Below are 18,315 nucleotides of genomic sequence, written 5' to 3'. Positions count from 1 at the left end.
TGGGGGAGCGCGGGACGGGGGCCGAGGGATTTCGGGCCGCCAGGCAGAGCAGCCGCTTTGCATTATTTAACCTCGGACGGCGCGGCACGCAGCTCGACATTTGACTACTCGACAAACCGCCTCCCGTGGCTGACCAGGAGCAAAGGAGCATCACCCTATCGTCATATGGGAAGGGAAATATGGGGGGGAGGGGGTCACTTCCTCATTTTGGTAAGAAAAGGATTCTACACTACATTTCCCATGTGGTACCACTGCAAAAAAAAAAAAAAAAAATGTGTTTTGGAAATAAAACACTGTAGAAAAACGTATCTGCAACCTGCTTTAGGTATTTAGTTAGTAGATGGGCTTATCCAGTGACTACAGAGATGACATTTTGTAAGTGACATTTTACAGGGGTGGATATTTCATTCAGTAAACTCTGGTTGAGTGTCTATAGACTGGCGGTCTGTCCATGGTGTATTCCTCTCGCACAACGCATGCTGGGATAGGCTCCAGAACCCCCCGTGACCCTGCCCAGGATAAGTATAGATGATGGATGGATGGATGGATGGTTGAGTGTCTTCTTCAAGAGAAAGAGTGACCCACATGGAGTTCAGATCTGCAACCTTTTGGCTAGTCCAGTTACCTAAACCCAACACCACACTGCCAATCCAATACAGTTCCAACAGCTTCCATTTATATATGTGTTGGTAGCATAGTGCCTGATGACAGAGGGTGAGCTGTGGTAGAAGCAGTCGGCACCTCCACGATACTGCTCCAGCCATGAGGTCATTCCTGCACTCAGCGTCGAAGGTGCTGTTTTCGGCTATGAGCTCATTACACCAGTGCACTGAGTGCCCAAAGTAAAGAGGACCTGCCAACTCAGCCCAAAAACAACATGGCTTCCAGGGTAAATGAATCTGTGGTGAAAAGCTGATTTAAAACTGTTGTTCATATGTGAGACATTTGGCGAAGCTATATAAACACAGGTTTGCTCCACTCCATGGCTGCAGACTGATGGTGATCCAGAACAGGGTGTCCTCTTTTTCAAAAAGCAAGCTGCCAGCTCAAAGCATTCATTACATTCATGACATGCTATTTTATAGGATCCGTTATTCCTTAATTACACATTCTGTGAGCAAACGTTAAAATTATTTTCAGATGTGGTTTGACTTCGTTTGAATTCCAGTAAACGAAAGAAATTCTGAAGAGATATCTGCAGTGAACGGGAACATAAAATCCCACAATTTATCCAGCTATTTTAAACGTCAGAATAATGCAAGGCGACGCCAAATGCGCTAAGCACAGTTAATCTCACTTAAGCCCAACACTTGACGTTACCAGTCTGCTCACACACTAAATTAGTTCTGCTGGCGGTTCATTATCACTGGCGTCAACAAACGATCACATGACTCACATGCATAATTACAGGCATGTGTCTCTCTCTCTCTCTCTCGGTCACGTGACCAAGGAACGTTCATGCTGGTTCACGCGTCGCCAGAGAGCCCTGGCATTCCCTCCGATGGAACCGTTACACGCAGAGGGCGACCCTGCGGAATGCGTGATGTCACAGTAGAAGGCGTTCGCCCTAGAAAGGTTCCACCGCATGCTCCACCCCAGTGAGGAGAAAACCCGGCTGTTCAGTTCAGCTCCTCCATCTAAGCACAGGCGTGTGGCCACACCCTTCCACACAGCCTGCACTCCACACAACCAGTCATTAAAAAGCAAAGCAACAGCCGGGCAAAACCGAGAGTAAATGCAGTAACCAAATTACCATGGTGTTCCTTCAACACTCCCTTCCACAGGTTAAACTGTATTTCTGTATTTCGCTGTTTGGGGGATTTTTTTTCTTTCTGCAACCCCCTGTGATTTGGCTCAACCAGTTGGCTGCCCAGCAACCCCCAAAATACAGAAAAGTGTGGGGTACAATAAACCCTACACGATCTTACTTTGGATTGTTTAGTAAAAACACCACTGAGGTAACAAAAAACAAGACCACTATTCCACCCAAATGACCGCTTACTACAACTAACAAAAGAAGACTTCGATGTAGACCTAACCTCTCATGGCAAACAGAGAGACGATCTTTTTAAAAAATTGCTAATTGCCTAGAACTTAAAATGCACCAACTTTTCAGAATTACAAGTGATGATGTGACTCAGTATAAAAGGTGAGTGCAGTATATCTCGACTTCGTCAACAAGCAAGAGGTAGCGATGGGAATGCTCGCTGTTAGTGTTAGGGTCAGTGTTAGCATTAGGGTCACTGTTAGTGTTAGGGTCGCTGTTAGTGTTAGGGTCAGTGTTAGCATTAGGGTCACTGTTAGTGTTAGGGTCGCTGTTAGTGTTAGGGTCAGTGTTAGGGCCGCTGTTAGTGTTAGGGCCGCTGTTAGTGTTAAGGTCAGAACAGCATTTAAATAACCGGCACTTACAGAGTGGCTGGGTTGAGAGAAACACTGGCTTGGATTAAATGCAATGTTTAGCAGGGTTTTTTTTCCCCTCTTCATAGTGACACGTTGTTCTCAAAACACCCGTAACTTACTAGATGAAGTGTTTGAACAAGGCTTTTTTTTTTAAACACTGAATACTCAAATATGATAATGCAACCTAATATGAAACCTTACCTAAATCGAGAGTCCTCAAACCAGTGGCTGTGTGTTTCTCCACATCTACAGGAGCACGGAGGGAAGTCACCTTTAAACCACATGCAAATGGGAAGCAAATGGCGGACGAAATAATTCCTGAAATAAGGCTAGCGCTCGGTGTGTCTGCCCGCTAGTCAGGCTTCCCATATAAATGGGAGTGAATGAGCTAGGGGGGCTTTGGCTAGAAAGGGAAAGTTTTTGAGGAGACCTTGAGCTTGCGCAAGTTCGACCTAGATACAGAGCGCTTTTGAAGTGGGTTAGCCTAGCAGGGAGTACCTGCAACGTCCCCCATTAAAACTGCGCCTCCCGGTAAGGCTAAACAGGCAGGCCCTCCGCAGTCACGGGCAGAGCCAGCCCCTTCGATGGGGAGTCCGGCTTCACAGCGTAGCCTGGAGGTCCTGGAAAAAAGGACCGAGCAAAGGCGTTCAAGGTGGACCGACCAAAAAGCAAAAAAAACGGACGACCTGCTCTGGTATGCAAATGGCCGCCTGCCCCAACACGGCTCGCAGTCCCTCACCTTCATTCGGGCCGTCGGAACTGGGGCTGCGGGGAGGGAGAGGCGGCTGTCCTAATTCAGGAACAGCAGAGAGCTTCATGGGAGCTTGGCAACATGGCCGCTCGCTCCCGCTTTCAAGTCTTTTTTAAGAAAGAATGAGAGATACAAATCAATCTCTTTTTTTAATCTATTTCCAAAACAGCAGGTCTTGGGTGAAAAGCCTCCCTAACCCTCCCGGCATCAGAAGTGAATTTTCTCCTCAAGGCTGTTCCAGAGGAGCCTCTGCCTCCAGGTAGACAGGAAAGCAGGAGCCTGTGCATTAGCACGTAGCCTGAAGCCACTAAAATGCAGTAATTCTCCCCACAAGCATAAACAGGATGATGATGGACTTGCTTTCCTAGGGCTCTCTGTATGGTCTAAATTAAGCTTGCACCCTGCAAAATCTGACACTGTCAGATATAATTCTGGGGAGGGGGGACGTGGTGTTCATTCCTTCCCGCCAAAGCACTTTGGGACCAGTAGAATCACCGCAGGGCTCACTAAGGTCCTACAGGACTTCTTCCTGATGTGATCAAGGTGAGTCTTCAATTGAGTGATAAGGATAACGTCCTCTGGCTGGCTGAATTACCCAGAGAAACATTACTCACAGCACATAGCATTAACACGGCATCTCGCCTATGAGTAGAGCACAAATTTATGGCATTCCTGTCTCAACTCCAAAAATGATCATCATTACTAACACTGAAGCTGCTGTATTACTTCTTCATCCAGTCCTGGCATTGAATGGCATTGGGTGAACAGCAGCTTAACAGGCATGCAAACTGCAGGTTTTTTGGAATGTTTATTCGGAGCGTTCTAGAACTCCATTGCTTTCGATTACCAGCAGCGATTGTGACATCATCATCAGAATGTTCAGCTAGGAACATTCTAAGCACTTGTTAGTGATCTCACACTCTAAAGGGTTAAGCAGGGAGGCAGTGGTATGGATCTGAGGGCCACGGGAGCACGCGGGCACCGGACCAGCAGCCGGCGGGGGGGGGAGCGCCGCCGCGCTCCGCCGCTGGCCGGGTCCCAGGAGGAGGGCTTACGCGGCCGGCGAGCCGGGCTGACTCCGGCTCCGCGTTCGGGACGGAGCGCCGGCTGGGGCTGCCCACTCCGCTAATCCCCGCGCTGCGCTGGCGATTAAGGGATTACGCCTGGAAGTAATTTCCCAGCCCGGGATAGCCCGACCGAGAATCCCCCCGCAGGGGAGGGGAGGGTGATCCTGGACGCTCCCCTGGCCACATCTGTGGGGGGGGGGGGGGTGGGGGGTATGAGCAGCTGCCAATCCGGGACACGCTAACTGCGGGACTGCTGGCCCTCCCCAACATGGTCGGTGCTGCTTTCTCCAGCCACAGCTGCAGTTAGTGTGCCAAGACAGTGGAACGGAAGCCTGGGTGATTTTCACAGGGGGTCAGAGGTGAGCAACAGAAGGGACCAATGGGAGCACACCGCCACGCATGCTTAAAAACTCTGGCTCCCCTCTCACACGGAGCACGTTTGATACTCAGGCCTTGGCATAAATTTACCGTGAACTGATCATTTCCACTAGAGGTTTGAGCTGTCTGCACAGCGCGCCCTCCTTTCAAAGTCTTCACTTTATTCAGACAGGAGCAGAGAGGGCAAGATTCAGAGAAGGGATTACAGCACAGAAAGGGCAATGGGACAGGGTCGAACCCGTAACCGCATGAGGAGGCGGGGGGGGGGGGGGGTGGATTCATAAATGGCTTGAGAGGGGGCTGCCCAAGACCGAACCACCAACTACAAATCATATCAGTGTTATGACAGATGAGCTCCTGAAGATATCTGAGGCGTGTTTACTTTGCGCGATGGGCAAGGTCAAATCCCACTTTTCTTCCCTTCAAAGGATATTAGTTTTGCCTTCAGTTTGAGTAGCTGCTGTAGACAGGAATGCGTAAGCGAAAGAAATCCTTCCTGTAGTCATTTGGTCGTTTTAGACAATCTGTCTGTCAGTGACATCCAGACAACGCACAGCAGCTGCAGATGGTGAAATTAAACGTCTACGGAGTACCTCCACTGACTTTGACAAAATACTTTCTTTGTCCTTTGAGAGCGTTGCCATTGTTTTCATTCCATTGAAACCAATTCTACGCAAAAAAGGAGGTCACATCTTTTAAAGATTTTACATGAGGGACACAGGATATTCTGATAAATTTTCCATAAAAAGATCCACCTTTTTTCTTGAAGGAGATAAATGAATCCACTTCGCCCATCAACGAAAATTGAAACGCACACAAAGAGACGCACACACACGCACACACACACACACACACACACACACGCAGAACAGAGCGCAGACTTCTTCATTTATTGCCGGAACACATCAGCAGTGATTGCTCTAAATCACACGTACATGCAAAACTGCTGAGAGGTTCGGCTGCTTTAAGACGCGCGTCCCGTCCTTTAAAACGCGCGGGCCTTTGACTTTGTAATCGAAGCGCAGAAGCCTGAGGGACGGGCCCAGGGGTTCGACCTGCCCGGGACGCATGAAAGGGAGCCGGCGTGGAGCCCACTCACGGCTCGCAATTACTCAGCGACCGGCAGGACGGGGCGGATCAATCATATTTCCATTCAATTAGCCGGAGAGCTCTGTGAGAGGGAGGTGACAGACCTCTTTCCCGCAAATGAAATACGGGATGAAAGACAACCTCGGAGGCTCCTTGGAGACGGCCTTTGTTTTATAATAATCGCCTGGCGCGTTCGGAAAACAGAAAAAAAAACATCGCGCAGCACTTTCGGGCTGTTTACAATGTCACCGAGATCGTTGCTTAAAGACCGATCACGTGCTAAGATGTTTTAAGGCTTTCTTGCAAACTTTTAAAGTCTGTTTTCGTTGGCAGAGGTTTTGTTAACGGAAAGCGCCCACGCACCGAATGTCACAGAAGCAGGCTCTCCCCATGCAGATGTAAAAATTAGGTAAGGTGCTGTGCAAACGAAAGCGCACATTTTCGCTCCTCAGTCAAAACAGCGTCTGCGGCGTCCATCTTTACTGTTGTTCGAGTCTAATTTTCATCGAGGACGGCAAGTTTGTGTTGATTGTTGTGTATATTGAGTATACAAGTTGTATGCAACCTGTATACTCAATAGTAGGCAAGTAAGCTGTTTCGGACAGGGCTCTGTGTTTCCTTCAGCTGCTACTTCCACAGGTGGTGCAGGCACTCGTTTGACCAGAGGTGTCACTATTGAGCAATGCAGCCAGGCGACACCCCGCCCACTGTGACACCGCAGCCAGTGATGCATTTCATCATGCGACTGGCAGCCAAGGTTCACATTTGCAGCGATGCATGCACTCTGAGGATGCATGCACCTGCATTTCAGACACAACAGCCCTCTTTGTACTCATATCTATTACAACTGGCACAGCGGACTTCTTTCATAAAATACCGGCAAAGTATCAAGATCTATTTTATACGACTGATGAATGTAAGAGTCAATATCTGTTCACTAACAAAGCTTTCCATGAAGCTGCATTAGTGAGAAATGGCTCTCAATTATGCAGGAATACATTACAGATATGATTTCCAAACTGAAATTTCGGTCTTATGTATATGCTCAGATGATTTGTGTTCCCTATGCTTGTTTTTATTCTCCTCAGCAAACGGATTGATTGTGTCTTGTAAGCCCATGCATCTTCTGATGTATGACACAAGAAATAAATACACTTGTATAAATCTTGTATATCTGACATATGACGTGGTCTGTTTCTGCAAGATTTTTGATGTGTGGCAAATCAGATTTTTGTGCAGGCAGAGGCATTTAAATTCAGATCTGGTAGCAACTAAAACCCAGACTACTGATGGGTGCAATTCAAATCAGACTTGGACACGTCAGCTTCACGTCCAATTTGTTCCGACCGCAATCATCGAATTTGACACACATTAGATTTGTCAAGAAATCAGACACATACAGCAGAAAAAGAGGCCTCTGGTTTCAGAAGCTCAGCTTGCTGAAACCGCCTTTCCAGACCAATCCCATTAAACAGATTAAACCTGTTCAATTGCATTTATTACAAACCCGTCACCTTTAACCTGATCAGCCAAGAAAATACCAATATGAAGTAACATACTGAGCATACTGAAAAAAGACTTAAGCAAAAAGAAAGTGTGGGAGGAATACACAGGTAACTGGCAAAAGTTTAAATGTTGCAGATTACCCCCCAGTACAAAAAAAGAATAGAAGAGAATACCGCATCAGTGTTAGGTCAAGGTGACGGAAAGGATAAACTGAGACGGAGGACTGCACACTCACAGGGGAATACAATGTGAGTGCTCCTGTTTTCCTCGAGAGAGAGAGAGAGAGAGAGAGAGAGAGAGAGATAGTGAGTGAGAGAGAGAGAGAGAGAGAGACAGAGAGAGAGAGAGAGAGATAGTGAGTGAGAGAGAGAGTGAGAGAGAGAGAAAGTGAGAGAGAGAGCGAGAGAGAAAGAGAGAGAGAGAGAGAGAGAGAGAGAGAAATACAGAGAGAGAGAGAGAGAGGGAGAGGATGGTGTCTTAAGATCCTTCACTAAAAGACAGAGCATAAGGTTTGACACTCATTTATGTCCCCTGAGCTCTTCAGAGGCGAACTCAGCGAAGGGGCCCGGACAGAGTCCTCATTAATATCTGCTTTCGGAAGAGAAAAGGTCACACTCAAGACGCTCAAAGAACAACAACGAATATCATCAGCCATTTGTGAGTAATGGTTTGCAAATGGCCCTTTCTGTGTCTCCCTCCCTCTCTCTCCCTCCCTCCCTGGTTTGGGGCACAGCCAAGGTCGAAATTGAACCGTATTGACGGCGAGGAGCGCAGCCGGAAGTTCACTCTCCATTCAGACGGAGTGAAAACAAACAGGAGGGGGTCGTGTTCCCTCCCGCTCGCTGTGTAAAGGGAGGGCCACGCCGGCGAGGTGTTTAAAAAAGGCAGCGGATAGCGGGGAACCCGACTCCAGCGTCGCGCTGGCCGCTGCGGGACCAGGGCGGGGTTTCCGGATCCCGACCCCGGAGGACCGCACGCATCAACCTGCGCTTCGCGTCACAAAACATCTCCAGAACTCAAATTCCCAGAATTCCAGCAAAAACAGAATCCAAGGGTGCTAGAGAAGAGGAAGGTCTGCGATTAACTGTAGTCCCACCCTTTTGTTGGAATAATGCAATGTTCTAGCCCCAATTTTCACCCCAATTTTGAAAGTGCAGTTGCAGCTTCAACTCTCGGTCTGTCCAGTGCCTAAATTCATGTCCTGCAATCAGCAGACCAACTCCACTCAGCTGATGCTACTGGTACTATGCCGCTGGTACTGTGCTGCTGGTACTATGCTGCTGGTACTATGCTCTTGGCACTATGCTGCTGATGCAAGCATCCAGTTGACCAGGGAAGACTTTGATGAATCATGGGGCAGAAGTCACCCTGCCACCTGAAGCTCTCCCTGTCTCCCTGGGCAACGCAGTTGGCCAGTAGTGCGTCATCTTGTAGGACTGTCAGACACAGCTGCCAATAGCACAGTTTGGATTCAGTTGAACCATAAGGTCACATCACCACACTATGCCCAGGTGCATTAGCTGGATTCCAGCTGGTGCTCCACCACCTAACATCTTAGATTTTGAAAACATATATGCAGGCGTTATTCCGAATAAAATTGTAAGGAATTCTAAAATATGCAGATATGAGCCAGCTGTTGCCTTTTCTGGGTCGTGTGCCAAAGCTGCGTTTCAGCTGAGGTATGAAATTAATATTTAGCATCTCTAGCTAGGCCGCTGCCGCGGTGCGTTGGCGTGAGCGTCCTCACCGGATGTCCACTTGTGCTCGCCACACTGGAAATAGTTCTCCCGGCTTTGCATAATTGATATGCTTAGATGATGCCCTTATCCAGGACAGTTTAAAGCACTCAACGATATTACGTTCGAGCGTTGTGTAACCGGTTTTTACTGCGAGCTCTCCAGCGCAGCCAATGAGTAACAGCGTCTTGCTCGAGGGCCAATGAGAGGCCACCAGACCCCACGACTCTCGGGTATAAAGTTCAGCGCTCGCACAATTACACCATACGCTGCCTCTTGTTTTAACTAAACTCCAGACCTGAATTTATACGTACTGTATGCCAAAGTCTAAACACAGCGCTATAGCCCATAAAAAAAGCCATCCTATGTTTAGATATTCAGATACTGGCGTACAGCTTGGATAAGTGTTAGCAGCAGATATCAGTCAGGCGCAGTCTGCTGTGACAAACGTACTGTCCCACACGGGCCTTATTGATCTGTGGCCTGTAGAGGCAGCGTGTTTGGGTTGTTCCCGTCTCGTCTGTCAAAACTCCTCCGAGGCTCAGATTGCCAAACGTTCTAAACGGACGCCCTCAGCACGGGACGTCTGTCCCAAACCCACACGCAGCTCTGGCTGTGCGGCACGGAAACTCTCTTCGCCTTTCCGTCTTTCGGAAACAGAAGGCGTCTGGAAACAGAAGACGGAAAGCAGAACGGGATTCTGACGTTCCTGAAACGGAGGTTAGCGTATGAAGTGAGGCGCTGGGTGGCTGGGTGGCTGGGGGGGGGGGGTTATATTTTCTCGGGTGGGGATGAACGTGGTCGGGGCGGAATGTCGAGGTCAGGGTTGTTACCGCTGTTTTGCCTGGCAGAGGTGCGAACCACGCCGCGCTGCCCCTCCGAATCGGCCTCCAGTGGGCAGAGGTGGCCTCCGCGCCCCCCCCCCCCCCCCGGCTAACTCCTGTCCCGGGATCTGATTTATGGCAGAGGTGGAAATGAGGCTGGCCACTGACCGGCTGGCTTCTTTCTGTCTGGTTCTGGGTTGTGTGTGTGTGTGTGTCTGTGTGTATGTGTGTGTGTGTGTGTGTGTACTGTATGTGTCTGTGTCTGTGTTTTTGTGCGTGTGTGTGTTTGTGTGCACGTTTATGTGTGTGTGTGTGTGTGAGAGTGAGTGCATGCGTGCACATGTACGCATGTGTGTGCACGCGCATGCATGTGTGTGCATCTGCATTTGTGTGTTTGTGTATGTGTGTGCACCTGCGTTTGTGTGTGTGCGCGTACATTTACATGCGTGTGTGTGTGCGCACGTACGCGTGTGTGCGCATATGTGTACACGTGTGTGTCTTTGTGGGTGCGCGCGTGTTTGTCTGCAGCGAAATCCAAATCTGATTAGGCCTCTCCACAAGGAAAAGTGCATGGGGGGGGGGGGGGGGGTAAGGGGGGGGGGGGGAGCTGCAAGGTCTTGGGAGCAGCTGCTGTCAGTGCTGCTGAAGAACAATTGAGCTCTCTGACACAATGCCAATGGCTCTTAGCAGGATTCTGGCTTTGCCCAAAAAAGATAAACAGGGTAATTTAATTTAAGAGCTCCTCTCCTTGAATAAATGTTTATTATGGGGTTTTTTTTCCATGGAACATGATGATCGGGCAAAACCCGTTTTTCACTGTTTCCTGTAAAGATCAGCGCCATTAATCACTCAGTGGAAGAGGTGGAACCGGAGCGTTCGAAGCGGAGAGCTACTGTGACCGACACAAATTAAAGCTGAATCATTATCCCTAACTGAGAACGTCCTTGCCGTTTCTTTACTCGATGACCTCACTGGCCGCAAGACACCCCCCCCCCCCCCCCACAACAAACATAACACCAACACCAGCCCCCTACCCTCAAAGTCTCAAAGTCAAAGTCTCCAAACTCGACCTCCAATTATAAAATATCACACACAACATCAGGAGATGGGCATAATAATGAATATATCTCAATAAGCCTTTGTATGCTGTACACACACAGTACCTACACACACGGTCCACTTCATTCGTTTGAATGCTGCTGAAGCTATGGGGTTCAGCTAGCTCCAGAAAAAAAATGGCAGCGCTGCATCAATTCAATTCAAAGGGGAGCACGCAGCTTCCTTTCGTCACCTGTATATATACTGGTATTAGGTATGTATACATTCCTTGTCTGCTACTAATAGGTACATGTGTATACACAGACAGCTGCTTACAGTGGGACACAGTCATCAATGTTATTTTTGCCTTCAACAAGGAATGGGATTGCGTCTGATTTCATAATCATGAGACAAAGACTGACAACACGCTTATATTAGCAGGGCTATCGAGCCATGACACATTATTTTCTTCATTAAATACAACCTAACCATGATGGTCGATTCTGGAGAAAAAGCAAAAAAAAAAACAGAAATAATTTAGGACATCGTGCAGTTCTTCATTTAAATGCACTGATAACGACTCTCTGATGAGCCAGATATTTTGGTTCACTGGTGATTCAAATTTTTAAAAAATGCAAATATTGTTATTTGGTTGTATCGCCATCTGTACTACAGCAACTTACCCCACGGTGTCCGGTCAAAATTACAGGGAGAGACCGTTACTAGCTTGCAGTGACTGGCTGCACATTCAGCCGAATTCCACAACTCACCTCAGCCTTCTCCAAACCCACAAGCTTCCTGAGTGCAGCGAGCTGCCTCCTGGGAAACACCCCCGTGGGACGTGCCCAAAAGTAAGACCCGAGGATTTCCCCGCCGCGCTTAATTATTATTTCCATGTCTCGACAGCCCGGGGTTCATTCCATCGTTGACAAGTTCATTCCACCGAAAGAAGGTGGCTCTTCCACTACTACAGCGCTACAGGTTGAACCTGTCCCAGCACACACCTCCAGGGGTCCACTGACCAGAATCTGCAGGGGCTCCAACGGTCAGGGGTACTAAAAGCCCACAGGCCCGTTTGTTCGAGCGTGCACTGGCTCCCGTACCCTAACCTGGGTAGCTTTCTCATCGCAACAGGAAATTAAGAGTCGTGGACATTCTTGTAAATGTGTATCATTTACAAGAGTGAAGGATTCTAACGTTCGTTTGTGAGGAAAAGAAAGGCTCGCATGAGCTGATGAAACATTTGCTTTGACATTTCCTCAAGGTCTGCTCAAATGTGAGAATTGCAGAGATGGAAGGGCTGTGTCCCTGGTTACTCATATGAATAAACGAGGAAGCACAGATACAAAAATACTCGAGAACACATGCGCGCGCACGCACACACACACACACACACACACACACACACACACAGTGCAATGGTTTGTCTCCATGGCCCTTCTGATCAAGCTGTCAAGCTGCACTTCATAAAAATCTGTCGCTCCATCCCCTCAGGAGGGGACTAGCAGGGACCAAACGAAGCTCATACTCACGCCACCATCACCATCACCAATACCGCCCCAAATGCATCAGCCCCCCACCCCACCCCCCCACCCCCCCCTTTCCAAACCATTACCACCCCTGCTCCTCCCAGCTCCCACGCGCCCGCCCACACGCAGACAGGAGGAGAACAATGGGACTCCCCACCTCTCTCCCCTACGACTATTATTAGACCTCCATCCCAGAGACAAAATAATCACACGTTCCGCTGAATCACCGGCGGAGCGGAGGGGAGGGGAGGGGAGGGACGGAGGAGAGCCCGCGCAGCGCCGCGGACGGGACGAGCGCGAGAACGCGCCGTCTTACTCACGGACCCAAATTTAGACCCCGCTCTTCATCTGACGAACGGCCAGTTTCGCGAGTTTCGCGCTGGAACTTCGTCAAGAATGGCAAGCAATCACAGGAAGGGGGGTGGGGGGCAATATAATTTTGGTGTTTGCAGGGAAAACAGAAGAAATATCCATTCTGTGAAGGTTTTTTTTATTCCTTATGACAACCATATATTAAGGGACAGATGAGATAAGCAAGGCCATAATGAATGGACGTGATGTCTAGAGCTGGCTGAAATCAAATGTACCATCCAGGCTTCCGTAGTGTGCTTCCACCATGCATAGATCAATGGTAAATTCCAGCAATCCCACAGTACATGTTACAGAAACAGCGTTGATATCTGCCATTTTAAAGGTCTTTCTTTCAACCTCATTACCTTTCATTTCCACTTGACAACGTTATTTATAAAGTCTCACTGAACAGATCCCAGTGCCCTTCTATTATTCATATATGTATTCTATGTGGTTGAATTCATATGCAATGCTCACACACAGGGTTGCAAAGATTTAAATAACACACAAACAGCAAACTTGGACAAGAGAGAATAATCTATTTCATGCAGTAGAGATTTGGTCTTGTGATACTGCCACAACCCCAATTTAATTTTAACATTTCGTCCCCAATGTGTATAGTAAAACTCAGTCACAGCAAGAAAGAGCTGTGCATGGAATTCCCCAATGTCCATTCCTTTGGCCAATACCTTGTCTTTTGTTGCCTGAAGGGCATATGATTTCAGAACCATGCAGTACATGGTATATGCACACAACCAGCTCACCTGGAGAGCCTCAAAATACATGGCATTGAATAGAATGAATTCTATTTAGAAATTCCTACTCAAATTATTTTTATAAACTCTTTATTTTATTTTTATTGATTCTGTTCAATATTTATCCATCATTGTCAGCACGTCTGGTATATCGCTGCTGTAACTTTGAATAAGATACAGCAGTACAGGGCTACTATCATAACACAAGTGGGGTTTTTTTTCTCTGACGTCATTGCATAAGGGATCTCATTTGCCCATCCATTTTATGTTACACTACAGCCTTTCTGTTATAATTTCCTTTGATCTTCAGCAACGCACTGATTGGGGCGCTCTGTGACCATCCATTTAAGGTTTCATTTTTTACCATTTTATTTGATTTAAAATGAGCGGCTTTGCGCGTTCGAGAAATTTCCGGCACGGCTGTCTATCGAAACGTTAAAAACGTTGATCATCAGTTTCCTGACGGCTGCAGCGGTGTAATATGTGCCTGTCCTTTTCTTGCCTTTCTCAGCCAGTCCAGGCGGTCCAGGTCTTGGCGGTTGCTTCTAGGGTACTATTTGTGGAAACACGCGAATGACGTGAGTTGTCAAACGTACACCCATCCCACACAGCGAGCGCGCCTGGTATTTAATTCACCGAGATATGCCTGCGGCGATAAATGGGCACTAAATGTTTTTGGCTTTAGATAAGCACGCAAGTATTCTTAAGCAAACTTATAATAAAGAAAATCAATGACGAATTTTCATAAAGCATGCAAATAGCACATTAGAACATCAAGATCGCTTTAGAATGTCAACTTTACGCTTTGATACGTCCAATCGTCGTTACTGTCTTTTAAAATGTAATGTATGCTACCCGGAACCGGCAAGCTGTCAAAATGACTGAACGGTTCATATCAGCCTTTCACTTTGATGCCGTTATCTCTTTAATACTGATATAAGCTCGCCAAATTTCATAAGTTAAAAACAAGTAATTACATGAACAGAATACCGATTACGAAATATTTTCAAAACTATACAGACGTCCTTCACTGGCTGTCTTTCACTCATTCATTCCTCCGCCTTCCCTCAATAAAGGTCGTCCCCATCTGTGCTTTTAAGAGTGAGATAACATACATATATGGAAAATAACACAGCCTAACAATAATAATAATAAGAAGAAGAATAAACCACGTTTTGCATGTACATTCCACACACATAAATACAGAGATGAATAGAATTTTTAGTCCAGTGGCGTTGAAATGTGCACAAGATAAATGTTTTATCTCATGTTATTGCACACATTTCCTGTGGATAAAGTCTTAAGATAAACAGCGGTGACAGCTGTGAACGGCAAATACACGGAACGGTGCTCGGTGATACGTCTTCATGGTAAAACTGTCCGTCCGCAAAGCTATCTAGAGAATAAACTGCCTCCCATAATTTCTCATTTCAATAACCTTTCTAACTGACAGCATAGGGGCTGATGACAACTTAGAACATCTACAGAATCGCAGATCGCATACAGTGCAAGTATCTGCTGTACTAGGCTATGCATTTGCTAGGGGAATGTATGCGAAGTTCAACTACCGGAATATTCTGCATCTCACCGCAAGTTCCTCTTTTGAATACTTCACTTCTGTTTCTTTCGCAATTAGCATAAAAACATTTCCGAATGTACAGTCCATTCACAAAAATAAGGCATCTTTTAAAACTGTAATAATAATAATAACAAGGAACAAATCACGTTGATACTTAACTATTTGCACAGGTGCTGGAGACACAGGTCGAGGCATTCCCCTTCTACTTCGTCCTCCGAGACCAGGTCCGACAAGGGGCGCATGGGTAGAGGTTCGTCGTCCTGGAGTGGTCCTCTCACTTCTCGGAGGAAGAGCTCCAAGAACCTTCGGAAGGTTTTCTCCTCGCTGGCGGAGACAGCCATCACTTCTCATTCCTGGAGAGACAACAGACAGCTCTAGCCGGGTAAGGAGACTACTTTGAAACGCTTGCTGGATAGCTCCCCAATTGCGAGGTGGGGGCGCGCGCGCGTGACCAAGGGCTCGCACAATCACAGGAGGAGGCGGGTATGATGGCTGTTGATGACGATAGAAAAGGGGAGGGCGGATGACTGTTCTGAATGCGAGCGAGGTACACAGTAGCGATCATGCAACATTGCCAGGGTCAGGAACGCGCACGCTTAGCCGGTAAATGTTAGCTATTGGCTGAGCCTACACCTGCGATGCGTGCGCGACCGTAGGCCTGACGAAATGTTCTTTTGTTGTTGGCTGGAGAGGAGACGTTAAGAACCGCAAAGATTGACATTTCGTTATGTCACATCTGCGATGCAAGATACCCTAATTTTTGGGAAACATATTCGTTGAAAAACGAAGAATACATCGACGGTCAAGTTGAATATCTACAACGCAGTTCAGCACAACAAATACGATAAAGAAATAAACGAACAACCTTTCCTTATATTTTTTATTTTTTAAATACAATTGGTATTCGGGTTACAGTTGATAAATATAGACATATTTGTTTGAGAAAGTATAACGTGCAAAATACAACTTGCGTCACATCTCTATATATCTGCAAATGCGGTGCACTCGTGCATCGCGAAGGGGTGATATTTCACTCTTTAAGTGTGTTTATAGGACATCAGCTTCCAGGCTAAAAATATCAGCTGTAGTAGATTTCTCCCTCGATGGGAATTAACCACTTTATTGCCGAGTGACTGGTTCCGCTCTGTTCAGTTCGCGTTTGACAGAAATAAATCAGATGCGTTTAAGCAGGAATGAACTGGAAAAGACAAATGAATTAGTCGAATGAGTCCTTTTCAATTCCCCAAAAGCATATTACATGCTCTGTTAGCACAACTAGTAGCATTATTTATCAATAGAAAAATTAAGTACATGCATTTTCTAAATCATATAAATGGCCTATAATCCATTGTATAACATTTCCAATGTTTTTCATATTCACAACAAAAAGAGGCATAAAGACACAAACTGCTGCTTTAGAAGCTGATGTTGAAGAAGGCATATTTCTAGCCTGTCTGGCAAGTTAAGGAGAGGAGTTACTAAACTGAAATTTAGAAAAAGCATGTGAAATATTACTGATGTTCCATATTTCTGAGAATACTGAATCCTTAAAAGTATGTCATTCCCTCATTCATCCTTGGGTTAATAATACTCATCATTTCTCAGTGGTAAAAATAAGTGGCCTTGTCCAATGAGGGTATTGACATATTATTTATATAGATGATACACTTAACTGAATTCTAGGTAACAGTTATTGTGAAAACAACTTTATTTCCAGTGCACATGGTCTGTGGACTTGGAAATTGCCTGATGCACAATTTGTTAATACACAAACAACTGATCCTCACATTTAAAGTATGCACTTCAAATACTGCAGTGCCTATACTTGTGCAGACTTGATGCACATAAGAGGTTGGCAAGACAGACAAGATGTGAAGAAACACCAAAACAAAGCCATTGTTAATGCTCAGAATGTATTCAGCGCTGAAAAATTCCAAATGGACTATGGATTAAAACACCTGTATAGGTGAGGAACCGAGCAACAGCTGAAGTTCCAATACTTTGACGAAACAGAGCAAAAATGTATCGCTTCCTATCGCACTACAGTACATCAATTACCTCTAAGGAATTTAGGATAACAAGGACATCCAGGTGGAAGTTGGTTTTGAAACTCTCGGAGATACCAGGTTTTATTTTGGTAAACATACTCGAAGACCTTTATGTCTTAAGTCCTGATCGGTTCATCCTGCCAAGGCACTGTTCCAGCACGCAGATGAGCCCTTATGGCAGGGCTCTACGTTGACATTTCGGGCTACGCACGAGTGGCAGTGACGTCGTCCGGTGTGGGAAGGACCCGTTCCGTGGGGATGACCGCCGCGGCTCACCCACGGTCTGCTCGCTCGAGCCGCACACGAAAAGCGAAAAGGCTCGACTGGTAGCCTGCGGTGAGAAAAGAGGAGGCGGCTGACATCACAGCACGCTTTGGAACACAGAACACAGGCTGCTGATAGCAGAGGATGACATTGCAGGCATTTAGCAGACGCTCTCATCCAGAGCGACTTGCGCAACTATTTTTACACGGCATTTACACTGCATCCATGTACACAGCTGGATACGTATTGAAGCGATTCAGATTGAGAACGGTGCTCAAGGGTACAATGGCAGTGTCCTCCCTGGGAATCGAACCTGTGACCTTCAGGTTACAAGACCAGCACGTTACCCATTGTTCTGCACTGCTGCTCGTGGATGCAGGATGTAGCGATGAGTAGAAACGAGCATTCGTACTGAGAGAAGAAGGGAAACGGGGCGTGTTTGGGGAGGGTACCGAACACACAGGTCACAAGAGAGAAAACGAACGGGATTCACCTCGCACACGTTGGGACAGGTGCCGTGATCGGAGACGGCCAGTCCGCCATCGTACCGGCGAATTCAGAGCCAACAGTGGCGATTATTTGGGGTATTTGACAGAAGTTGACGCAGTCTCAATGGAGTAATGGCAGTTTTTTTTCAGTTAGCCGCGGGGTATACGAAAGGCTGCTCGGAAGACGCATCGACTCGGTCACTTTAACAAGGCTAAAAATAATAACATTAAGGGCTGAGGGAGTGGAGAAAGACACAAATGAGCACTGAGGCATGACAGATTCACCTAAGATGAGTGACACCAGTGGTTCCCTGGTGCAAACAGGACTCCATTTTGAATCTTGGGAGGCGAAATCACTAACAAGGTTGAAGGATGCAAGATCCGTGGAACGTGATTCATGAGAACCGTCACGGTGACCCACTTCTGTCACCGAACAACGAGCGGTGACAAAGCACTTCCTGCGGCTCTACCTTTGTGCTATTCATAAAAATTGATTTTAGGACAACAAACCC

The 18,315-nt window shown here is 46.9% G+C and overlaps 1 protein-coding gene across 1 annotated transcript in view; it reads right to left on the bottom strand.

Moving 5' to 3' along the window:
- ppm1e (protein phosphatase, Mg2+/Mn2+ dependent, 1E) overlaps positions 1-15,455 on the bottom strand; it is a 54,975-nt gene extending 39,520 nt beyond the window's left edge. Inside the window, exon 1 of the mRNA XM_035434010.1 lies at positions 15,163-15,455. Coding sequence (XP_035289901.1) covers positions 15,163-15,344 — 182 coding nt within the window. The 5' untranslated portion in view covers positions 15,345-15,455. The remainder of the gene's footprint in view (positions 1-15,162) is intronic.
- Positions 15,456-18,315: the final 2,860 nt, after the last annotated feature.

This window comes from Anguilla anguilla, chromosome 9 (genome assembly GCF_013347855.1).
Source record: "Anguilla anguilla isolate fAngAng1 chromosome 9, fAngAng1.pri, whole genome shotgun sequence".
NCBI lineage: Eukaryota > Metazoa > Chordata > Actinopteri > Anguilliformes > Anguillidae > Anguilla > Anguilla anguilla.
The sequence above is the reverse complement of the archived record's forward strand: the minus strand, read 5'-3'. Positions and strand labels throughout refer to the sequence as shown.